Consider the following 12,422-nt stretch of genomic DNA (forward strand, 5'->3'; position numbering starts at 1 on the left):
GAAAACTTATTTTTTTAAAACATCAGTGATGCTAATATTTTCAAATTATATATAAATATATATGTATTGTGTGTATAATAATATCCCTTACATTATTCCAAGAAAAAGGGTTATGTTAAATAGAACAAGTATTTTTATACAATAGATAAGGAGACCCTGAACTCTTAAATAAAACTAGAAAAAGTTAGCAGATGATAAATACATTTTTAGCCTGAAAAGATTAATCAGTTTTTCCAAATCCAAGATGGATATAATTAGCTTATTGATAGAGAACATGAGGATGGAATGGATTGTTCTCATAAATTTAAGGTAAACAGTGGTATCAGGAACCATTTCTTGCTATCACAGTAGTATCAAAAATAGTACAGAATTTAAATATTCAAATCTATCAACTATTCCTTATCAAAATGCAGGTTAATTCCACAATATCCTCCAGTTGACCATACCCTACCTTGAGTCTGTGTCTACTATCCTCATTCAGATTAGTATCATTCTGTTCATCTCAGCCCTCTATTCCAAATCCACAATCCATAACTCACCAGATCTTGAACATTATTCTCATGAAATAATATTTAATCCAAAACATTCAACAAGCAAGTTGAATGTATACAAAGAAATAACACTAAAATAGGTGAACCCAAATCCTCTCAATCCTCGAGATTTTGTACTGCTTTTCTCATGGATCAAATTTCACATTTTTTGAAAAAAATCATTTAAAATAATCATTTCCAAAACAGACAAAACAGACAGTTATGCAATTGATAATACAATAACACTTCAAAAATGCATCCAGGGATGAGATATGAAGCACTCACATCTCAGCACTGCTAAGGAAAAAACACCTCTGAACATAAGTTGTAATGAAAACTGCCGTGAGAGAAGAAATTAAATGATATAATATACGGAAATGCCAACAGTTGAATTGCTGATGAAAGCAAAGAAATTATCTTATTGATTGGAAATGTCTATTAATGTCAAGTCTCAGTAGCACCAAAGCTGAAAAAAAACAAGACAAGTGATAGGAAAGAGGGAGACCCTGTTTTAAAGCCCTGGGTTTTAGCTTCCTTTTTGTTCTTAACCCTATGTATTTCTGTGGCTTTTGTGGAAGTTCAGTCATGCATATAAAGAGATATTTGTTATGCTTTATCCAGTATTTCAAGGTGTTTTAAAATGGTTTCTTGGGTTCTGTATTCCACCAGATTGTCAAAACAACGGATGGAGAGATGTTGGAGCTTGCCTGTGCTGGTTCCCCCTTCTGAATTTAACACCTCTAACAAAGTCCTCCTGAGCTTGAAAAAGAGAGTGACCAGATAGATAAAGGAAGATTAATTATTTAATAAAGGAGAAAACAGATAGAACAAAGATGCCAAGATATAAAGTAAGATTGTGGTGATGATCATAGAGAAAATAGTACAGGAACCAGAGGAGATGAAAACTATGAGAACCAAGACATAAGAGCCAGTGAATAAAGATAACCTCAATGGAGACAGAAAGCCAACTAGAATAGCACGTATCTCAGCAGTAACAACTCCCAGCATGCTGGCTAGTACCAGTCAGCCTTACGGGCATCTCCCAGAATTAAAAGATGAGAACATCCTAGCCTTTATAAACAAACACGTGACTTCTGAACAAGCTGGGAGGCCACTACTCTTTTGTATCCTGCATTAGCTAGTCTATAGCTGGTTAATTGTGTTCAACACCAGGTAATGAACTTTTACAGGAACATTGACAAGTTAGGATGTGCTCAGAAAAGAAGGTCCCGAATGACAAAAGACTTAGAAAAACATCATATGAAGAAGAGCCGAAGGTTTTAAGAAAGTTTAGATTGGAGGGGAAATAGCACAAGAAATATGTCTTCAAATCATTTAGAAACAAGATTCCTCCTCTCCAAAAGATCTTTCCTCCTATCCAACTAGGGACCTCGTAGCCTCGTCTTTACCTTTTTTCCTTCACTTCTTAGAGAAAGAATCTGTTTTCCTCCTTAAAGCTAATTCTCTACTTGTGCTCTTATCACTTCCTGCTGCTTCTTGAATTTCATAAAATACCTTCACCATTTCCCTTGCATCCTCAATTTCAGTCTTCTCACTGAATCCTTGCACCCTTCATAAAAACACAAAACTTTTCCACAATCCAGCATAAAAGAGCCAACCAAAGAAATGTCCTGGGAACCTGCTATGACTTCAAGCTGCTATTCTGTATCTCACTTTTCTTTACTCCATAATTTGTAGAGTCATCTTCCCTTCTGTAGGAACAATTTCTATTTTGTTACTACCATCCTCTCTGGCACATAGACGCAATACCTGGCACAAAGCAGGCACTCCATAAATACATGGTGAATGAATGAATGATTACATGTAACTGTACTATCTTGGCACCCCTCTTACCACTGCTTTCTTATTGACTTCTTTTTCCAGAAATTCTGACTATTCTTTATTCACCTTCTTTTCTCTACATATATTCTCTCTCTTATAAACCCATCTGTTCGCATGGTCTCATCTCTCACTTCTCTTAGGCTAGCCCCATTTAAGTAGCACATCCTAAGCGGGACCTCCCACCCCGTTTCATTCAACATCACAACAACCAGAGTATTTCCTTTATGGCACTATCAAAATTTATAATTTTTGTTTATGGTTTTATTTCCTGTTTTCCCTACAAGTTACTCAACTCCATGAGGACAGGGAATAAATTTTCTTATTCACATAGCATAGTGCCTGGGAGCCTGGCCTGAAATGGCTAGTAGGAATATGGCATCCTTACAGGGAAGCTGGGTTTTTGGTTCAAGGGAAGGAAAAGAAGTTGCTGGGATGGTAAGTAAGATAGGTCAGGGAAGGCTTCCCTACTTACTAAACATCTAAGCACACACCTGAAGAAGGCACAGGACTAAGTCACGTGGGTTAGTAAAGCAAAGGTCTCAAGGCAGGAGCTTGCCTAGTATGTTCCAGTAAGAGCAATGAAACCACTATGGCTAAAGCTAAGTGAAAAATGGCAGAGTATAGTCAGAGATGGCTTCAAAGAGACAGCAGAACTAGGTCATGTAAGACACCCCCTAGCCACTGTAAGGAATTTAGCTTTTGCTCCAAGTGAGATGGAAAACCACTGGAGGTTTTTTGAGCAGAAAAAAAATTGATATGATCTAGTTTAGTTAGTTTAGGCTGCTTTATTGAAAACAGAGGGAAAGGATTCTCTTATAGCCTGAATGTTTGTGTCCCCCAAAATACATCTGTTGAAACCTACAGTGTGACTGTATTTGAAGAAAGGCCTCTATGGAAGCATTTCAGGTTAAATGAGGTCATAAAGGTAGGAACCAATGTAATGGGATTAGTGTCCTTCTATGAGTTGGACACACTAGAGTGTTCTCTCTCTTTCTCTCTCTCATTCTGTTTGTGCACAAAAGACCATGTGAGTACACAACAAGAAGACAGCCATCTTACAAGCCAGGAAGAGAGCTCTCACCAGGAACAGAATCTGCCAGAATCTTCATCTTAGACTTTCCAGCCTCCAGAACTGTGAGAAAATAAATTCCTGTTGTTTAAGCTGCCCAGTCTATGAGATTTTGTTATAGTCCCCTGAGCAGACTAATATAGAGGGGAAGGAAAAAGCAGGGAAGCCAAGTTGAAGGCAGGAGATGTGCAGGACTTAAGCTACAGTGGTAACAGTGGAGGGAATGAAAAGTAGTGAAATTCTAGATATATATTTTAAGCACAAAAACCAAAAGGATTTGCCGAGGGGCTAAATGTAAAGTATGAAAGAAGTGCTGACGTTTGGGAACTAAACAACTAGCAGGATAGTAATGGCATTTGCTGAAATGGGGAAGTTTAGAAGATGGGCAAATCTGGGGAGACAGAGTTATGGAAGCTAAATGTTCAGTTTTGGAAATGTTTGAAGGCTCACTAGTCATCCAGTAGATATGTCTAGTAGGCAATTATGTCCCTAATTTAGAATTCAGGGTAAGGTCCAAGATGAGTATATAAACATGGTTGTTGTGAGACAAAGATGCCATATGAGGTCAGGGGATTGGATGAGGTCAACTAGGAAGCACGTTTACAAAGAAGAAATGAGGTCTAAGTACTAACCCCTGTGATACTGATGCTTAGGGATTGGGAAGTGGAGAACAGGTTAACCATGGAATGGAGATGGGACAGACTACATTACTCCCTGCTCCAGTCATATGCTCTGTGTCATATGGCTGCAGGTCCCTCCACTTACATGGGTGGAGTGGATTTCTCCACCCTTTGATTTGGGACATGGCCTTGTGACTTGCTTTAGCCACCATATGGTATCTGTGTGATACAAGCAGAGGCATAAAATGTGTTTAGGTACATAAAGCAGAGCAGACCGGGCCAACTTTGAGCATGAATTAGAACTTCCCCAGATGACCTGCAAACCTGAGAATGAGGAAAAAAATGCTATTGCTTATTACTGCATACCACTGAGGTTTCTGTGTTTGTTGTGCAGCAGCACCATGGCAATGGCAATAGCTAACGATTACAGGGGTTTACAGAGTTCCAATGTAAAGATCTACTGAAATAAAGGCTGGCGCAAGAGAGGGAGGTATGACTTTACAAAAAGGAAAAGAAAACAGGAAGGTTTAATTCTTGAGCAACTCCTACGGATAACAGGTTTGTGAGGCCTGACAGATTTATCTAGCTGCAAGGCTGAATGGAAGGCAATCAAGGTCTTTGACTCTGCCCTACCTGGAGTAAGACCAAGAAGGAGCAGAGAAGCAAGAGAGAACAGTGACTCAGATGTCAAAAGAGAAAAGTGTTTCTAAGAGGAAGAACTGCTTTGTCAATGTCAATGATAAATCGAATTGGCTGCTGGATCTAACAATATGGAAGCCATTAGTCACCGTACCAAAGAGGGGGAAGAAAGACTTTTGATAGACTAAGGAACTGGAGTAGCTTCAAGAGAGAACAGAGGAAAGATATCTGATACAATGAGTAAAAACACATCTTTCTAAATATGTTGTTATGAAGGAGATTAAAGAAAGGGAACAAAAGCTAGAGGGAACTGGGGGTTCAAGAGAGAGTTTTTCTAAAAGATGAGAAATACTGTGACAGCTCTGTGGGCCTATGGGAGTGATACAGTGGAGAGGGGAAAATACATAGTATTTTAAGGGGAGGATCAGGTCTCCAAGTAGAGGAGTCAGCCTTCAGAATAAGCCTCAGTTCATTTAAAGCACCAGGAAGAAAAGCAGATGCACATCCACCAGCAAATGTGGTGGCACAAAAACCATCATGATGGCTTCTGTTTTCTCTGTGAAATAAAGCAAAGTCATGATCACAGAGAGATGACAGAGAGGAAAATGTTAAAATTTTGGGAAAAAAGGAGAAACTTTAAATAATCCTCTAGGAAAGGAGGACTGAATGGATTATTAAAATGTAATCCATCCATTTTAAACACATAGGTCTCCTGCCACGAGAAGCACTTAGAGAACAAAAAAATGGTACCTTACTCGGCTTTCCATCTTAACAGCTCCTAGCATGGGAACTTGTACTCTTCATTATTAATTTTCTATCATTTTACTTTCATTTCCTTTCATATTCAAATAAAATCCAATCAGCTTAATGTTTTGCCAGTACTTTAACTTTTTAAATTTTAATAAGAGAAGCTTCCAAGAAACACAGTTAAAGCACCAGCATAAAAAGACACCATCACTACCTAGTTACCCAAACCAGGTTTGAAATCCATAGAAATAATTGCTAACTTCAAGACAATCTTGCCAATTAACACCTAACTTTCTAAATATCTTAAGTATGACAGTTCTCTTTATTAAGAAATCCTTTAAGACTAAAGGGTTTGCATATAAATATAATATGAAATTCACCTAAGCAGGAATTAAATTATTTTCCTCAGTTCAAATATGCGATATAATTCAAAACTGCTGAAAGAGAAATGAAGCAGAAACCAAAACTACAGAAAACACTAACATAAATTACTCATTTTAAAACATTTGTAATTAAAAGAAAAAGAGAAGATCCTCCAAAGTCATCTCTAAATTTTAAAGAATTATTTATAATGATTTGAATGTAATTAAAGTCTGAAAGTGTATTGCTATAATTTACCAAATGGGATTATTTTTATAGTGCTAATTTCCAACTGATAAACTATAACAAGTTAATGAGAATTAAAGCCACTGAAACAGTTTAAGGTTACTGTCTGGTATTCTTCACTCTCACTGAGTAAGAATATGAACAAATATCTACTTTAAATGTGATATTAAAAAAGTTTTGCAGTGGGGGTGCCTGGGGGCTCAGTTAAGTGTTGTATTCTTTTTTTTTTTAAGATTTTTAAAATTTATTTATTTATGAGAGACACACAGAGAGAGGTAGAGACATAGGCAGAGAGAGAAGTAGGCTCTGCAGAACTCAATCTCAGGACCCTGGAATCACGAAGTGTCAGACTTTTGATGTTGGCTCGGGTCATGATCTCAGAGTAGTGAAATCAAGCCCTACATCAAGCTCCACGTGGATCTGCTTCAGATTCTCCCTCTCCTTCGGCCTCTCTCCTCCCTCTCTCCCTCTCTAGAACAAACAAACAAACAAAAACTCTGCAGTGAAACTGATGGGCAAACTTGGTGACACTTTATCTGAATCCCATAATAAAATTAAACACCAAAAAAGACAATGAAACAAACAAAAAATATATTTCCTATAACAAAAGCAAAACATAACTAAGGGTAACTAAATACTAGAAAATTCAATTCATTGGGATATGTTTTAGAATATGTTGTCAGTTCTACTTCTTGGAAACCTTCAAGAGGAAATCATAGCGTGAGCATAAATAACAAAACACTGCCTGCCCTGCTCAGGTACCAGCCCTGATGCTTCTGATTAAGTGTTCACAGTGGTCTGAACATATTTTGTCTCTTTCATCCAATATATGAGTAACAAACCCAAGTGCCACTGGAGTAAAGTAGAAAATCTAAAGGAACAAATCTGGCAATGGTAGATGGTAGAAAGAGTTAGAAAGAGGTTGGCACCATCTAAAAGCATTCGAATTCAATATTTTAAAACACATTTTTAGCCAGAAAAATGTACATCTGTAAGCTAAGTTATATCTAAATTCAAAATCCTAAAGACCTTCAAGCTCCTCTTCAAATATCACTCTTATATCTCTTCAAGTCCTCCCTCTTACAATCTATAATTTATTCACTGATATCCCATAGCCCTTTGTCCTACTATTTATTTTAGTTTTTCATGTATAGGAGTTATTCTTGCGAGTTTTTGTCTCCTCCATGAAATTTGGGCAGGGATCTTACTTATCTTTAATTTTCCAAAAGCACAAAATATAGTAAGTAGTATTTTATGAAAAAAAAAAAAAAGATGTACCATACACATACTTAAAATTGAAGCTAGACTCTTCTGGTCATGTCATCTGGTACAAAATATGAAAAGATCTTGGCCATGAAGTGAATTACTGATTTCAGTCATAGTGAAGTCCTTGGTTATGAAGTACTCTGTGCCATCAAGTTCAGAAATACTCCAGAAGTATCTAGAGTGCCTGAGTTGCCTTTGGCCCAGGTTTTGGGACTGAGCCCTGCATCCAGTTCTCTCCTCAGCAGTATTCTGCATGTCCCTCCCCCTAACCTGTGCTTTTTCTCTCTCAAATGAATAAATAAAATCTTAAAATATCTAAATAGCTAAATAATACAGGCAAAGCTCTAGTGAAAAATCGGTTTTAGGGTGCCAGCCTGAGATGTAGAATTAGAAGGCCTAAGATTTTTAAAACTTCCATGCAAAATCCCCTAGAGACACAAGATTCAACCTCTAAACAATTCCTAGGAAAAGTAGCCTCACAATTTTGAACACTTTATAGTATTTGGAATGTTGCAAAACTGGCCACATTTGTTACCTCTGGGTATTCACATTCCTTTAACAATTCACACACTCTTCTAATTAAGAGGAACAACCTGTGTTCCTAACCATTGAATCTGGGCTGCCTTTGTGACCTGCTGGCCAACGAAACTCTGCAGGAAACACAGGATGCTTGCTCCCAGCCTAGACCTCAAGAGACCTTGTAAAATCCTGTTTCCTCCCTCCCGCCCACCTTCCTCTTCTCATGTGCACACAGGCATGCACATAGAACCATACCACTGTCATGTCAACAAGCCCAAAGGTGGCTTGCTGGATCATGAAAGACACATGGCAACATCATCCATTATCCCAGACAACGTCCAGTCAATCTCGGCAGCAGAGCCACTCAACTGACTTATAATTGACCTCAGACACATGAGAGAACCTAAGCCAAGTCAGAACTACTCAAAGAGGCTCAGATGAAATCACCAACCACAGAATTATGAGCTAAATAAGTAATTACTATGTTAAGCCATTTATGTTTTAGGATATTTTGTTATACAGCAATAGCTTACTAATACACAAGGGAGAAGGACATAATCTGACAGGAACCAAAAGGGTCTCTGGAAGATAAGAATGCTGCTACTGACTTGGGAGACAAAAAACAGTAATAAAAGGAAAAAACATAGTTAAAAAAAAGTTAACATTAGAATTGGAGTTAACTTGCAACAGATTAATAAAAGTAAGTTGCCCTTAAAAAAAAAAAAGTAGGTTGCCCTTTCCTTGTAGAGAAATAAAACCTTTCCAAATGTTATCCATGCTTCAAAGTTGTACTCAAATCACATCTCTCCAATAAAATTCTTTCTGATTGCTCTTAGGCAGAGTGATTTTTCCTTCATTAATAATGTATGGAGAGTACACTACTGTGTAAACAGGCCTGGACTTTAATACTGATTAAAGTATAAATTCATATCCTAGGTTTATCAGCTATACATCCTTAGGAAAGTTTCCTAACTCTTTGAATCTGATTCCTCATCTCTTAACTGGACCTTAGTAGCTTTCAATCCCACATAGGGGCTGTTAAAAAATGGATTCTAAATACGCCAACATATTACACAAAGTACAAACTCAAAATACATTAAATTGAATTTTGATTCAGTCTTTCCTTTGTTCAACCTTGACTGGATTTCTAGTGTGTGTCAGGCTCTGTGCTAGACATTGAGAGGGAACAATTACCAACAATATCACACACAACTGCCTTCTGATAATAATTTTTCATTCATATAGCCCTAAAATTAAAATGAGGTTGGAAATCATGCCTCATACCTCTTCATATTTCCCAACAGTGTATGTATGGCACAGCATCTTGAATTTAGTAATCATAAAAGTATTTGTGGACAACTTAATTAAAAATGACAAGATGGGGATCCCTGGGTGGCTCAGCAGTTTAGCGCTGCCTTCAGCCCAGGGTGTGATCCTGGAGACCCGGGATCGAGTCCCATGTCAGGCTCCCTGCATGGAGCCTGCTTCTCCCTCTGCCTATGTCTCTGCCTCTCTCTCTCTCTCTCTCTCTCTCTCTTTTTCTCTCTCTCCCCCCTCCCTCTCTCTCTCTCTGTCTCTCATGAATAAATGAATAAAATCTTTTTAAAAAAAATGACAAGATTTCTACACAGAAATTTTAACAACTGTATTGCAAAGCAGAACAAGAGAACCATCACTTTGAAAGCGTAGCTAAAAGAAGACTCACTTGACAGCTCACATCCATTCCTGCTTCCAACAGAACCTGAACAACTGCTTTGTGGCCATTGCGAGCAGCAAGGTGGAGCGGTGTGTGCTTTCTAGTGTTGCAGCTCATTAAGTTAGGGTGTGCGCTGATGATCATTTTGACCACCCTAAGTCGCCCATAGAGTGCCGCCAGATCCAAAGGTGTTTCTAGCTTACTGTTCCTGATGGTAGGATCGGTGAGCTCTTCCAAGAGAACAGCAACTACTTCTGAGTGTCCATACTGAGCTGCACAGTGCAGGGCAGTTTCATTTTCATTGTTCTGTTAAGACAAAGATATAAGATCAGGTTCTCCAGAAACTCAATTATCAAAATCTAAATAGTAATTTAAAACCAGAGATACTTTGAAAATATAAGTTTCAAATTTACCTCTTTTAGTAAGTATGCCTAATAGCATATTTGATAAAAGTACCTATCATTTATTGCACCAAAAAATAATATTTTTCCATCATTTTAATAGGAAAAAATCAAATTTTCCCCTACATTATATATTCTAGTTTACAAGAGTGATAAATGATTTAGTCACGTTAGTCAGGGGCCCTACTGGGCCCAGATGGTCAGTGTTATCTGTACTGTGCATCAAGCCTCCATGACATTTGTTAATGAGAGAGATTAATAACAATTATAACCCACTTTTAATAGACTGGCTTTCCAGAAGACAGCTGAGATGGTAAATTCTTGATAAAGATTCACAGAAAGATTTCCCAACTAAGTTTATGCAAAAAGAATGAAGACATACTGGCCCCAATATTAAATAGCATCTGTTTGAAATATAATTATGGATCGAGAGGCAGACTTCGACCCACTGCCAGACAAGCTACAAAGAGTATCACAGTATTACATATGTACCTAAGAAGTGTTTCGGTTTTCAATCAAGCTATTCCTAGAAATTTAGCAAGATAAAAACTGTACCTGGATGGAGCTGGAGGGTATTATGCTAAGTGAAATAAGTCAGTCAGAGAAAGACAAATATCATATGATTTCACCCATATGTGGAATTTAAGAAACAAAACAAATGACCAAGGGAAAAAAAAGAGACTCTTAACATAGAGAACAAACAGATGATTCCCAGAAGGGAGGGTATAGGGGGATGGGAGAGATAGGGGATGGGGATTAAGAGTACAGTTACCTTGATTAAACCGTGAATAATAAATGGAGTTGTTGAGTCACTATATTATATGCCTGAAATGAATATAACATTGCATACAGTAATTAACATATCGACTACACTGGAGTTAATTTTTTTTTAATGTTAAAACATATGAAACTAAGCCTAGTCACAAGGCAGATGGACCTTTCAGTCCACTCAGACAGATGATGTAGGTAGATTATATATGACTATGTCAGAAGGTAGAAAGATCAGTCAGGAGAAATGAAAACAAAGACATTCTAGTAACAACAATGCAACAATCCTGAGTGAGGGCTCTAGAGAGAAAGGGGCAGCCATCATCAGACCTAACACTATGTATCAGGCACAGTTGCATTCCAGTTTTGTGTACTCATTTCATCTTCACTCTGAGATAGATACTATCATTATTATTGCCGCTTTACAGATGAGGAACTCAGTCACTGAGTAGTTAAATGGCCTTCAAATATACTGCCACTTAGTGTTGGAACCAGGATATGAATGGAGGTTCCCTTGACCCAAAGTAATTGCTCTTTTGTTTTTTTTTTTTAAGATTTAATTTATTTATTTGAGAGAGAGAAAAGGAGCAGGGGGAGGGAGGGAGAAGCAGACTCCCTGATAAGCAGGGAGCCCTACATTGGGTTCGACCCAGGATCATGACCTGAGCTAAAGGTAGACGCTTAACTGACTGACCCACCCAGGTGCCCCCCAAAGTCATTGCACTTAATATCATCTTCCACAATAATAACTATAACCACTGTCACTTGCTAAATGTCTAGAAACTATCTACATCATCTCATTTCTCCTACACCACACTGCCTGCCAAGTATTGCTATACAGTCAATGAAGAATAGGAAATTAGTGCTCTGAAAGCAGAATTTCTACAGATTTTGCCCCAAAACACTGAGTTGCAATAGGAATGAGCTACTTAGATAGCTGCTCTGACCATATAAATAAAAGGACAAGTAGGGTTCAAACCCAAACATAACTTAATGTCCCCAAGAGTAAATCAGACTCTGGCTCAATGGCTGAATGAGGCAGATAGGTTGAGAACAGAGAGTGAAGAGCAGAGGGAGGATTTGAAAACTTAAAGAGAAGAATGGAAAAAAAAAAAAATGACCACTATGAAAGGCTTCTTACTACTTCACTTGCCAAACAAAAGTGTCAGAAGAGGACATCTGAAGGCCAAATTCAGAAAAAAACCTATTCCAGGATCCCTGGGTGGCGCAGCGGTTTGGCGCCTGCCTTTGGCCTAGGGCGCGATCCTGGAGACCTGGGATCGAATCCCACGTCAGGCTTCCGGTGCATGGAGCCTGCTTCTCCCTCTGCCTGTGTCTCTGCCTCTCTCTCTCTCACTGTGTGCCTATCATAAATAAAAAAAAAAAAAAAAAAAAAAAAAACCTATTCCTTGGAGACAATCAAGAAGTCAAAACATAATAGATGGGGAATCCAGCTGGAGGCATTGTTTCTTCCATCAGTCTACAGGTTACTTCCTCATACAGACTGCCACATCCATGTCTACATTCCCTGATTTTTCTTATCTGGCTAAGTTTTATAAGCCTGGTAATAAAATCAATCTATTACTCTATATCATAAAAATATGATATAAAAAAAATATGATATAAAAAAAATATGATATAAAAAAAAATGCCAAGGGAATATAGTTATGAGACAGGGCTCATGCCTTCTGACCAAATCAAATTTTCCCTTGGTTGGAA

At 37.9% G+C, this 12,422-nt stretch overlaps 1 protein-coding gene across 15 annotated transcripts in view; it reads right to left on the reverse strand.

The window, feature by feature from the left end:
* Nucleotides 1-12,422, reverse strand: part of ANKS1B (ankyrin repeat and sterile alpha motif domain containing 1B) — a 1,043,873-nt gene that overhangs the window by 860,966 nt on the left and 170,485 nt on the right. For all 15 annotated transcript variants that reach the window (XR_012005947.1, XM_072773232.1, XM_072773224.1 and 12 more), the window contains exon 4: nt 9,544-9,840. Coding sequence is in view for 14 of the 15 variants with exons in the window: in XM_072773232.1 (XP_072629333.1) it covers nt 9,544-9,840 (297 nt within the window). In the remaining variant the exon portion in view is untranslated. The remainder of the gene's footprint in view (nt 1-9,543; nt 9,841-12,422) is intronic.

This window comes from Canis lupus, chromosome 13 (genome assembly GCF_048164855.1).
Source record: "Canis lupus baileyi chromosome 13, mCanLup2.hap1, whole genome shotgun sequence".
NCBI classification, from domain to species: Eukaryota; Metazoa; Chordata; class Mammalia; order Carnivora; family Canidae; genus Canis; species Canis lupus.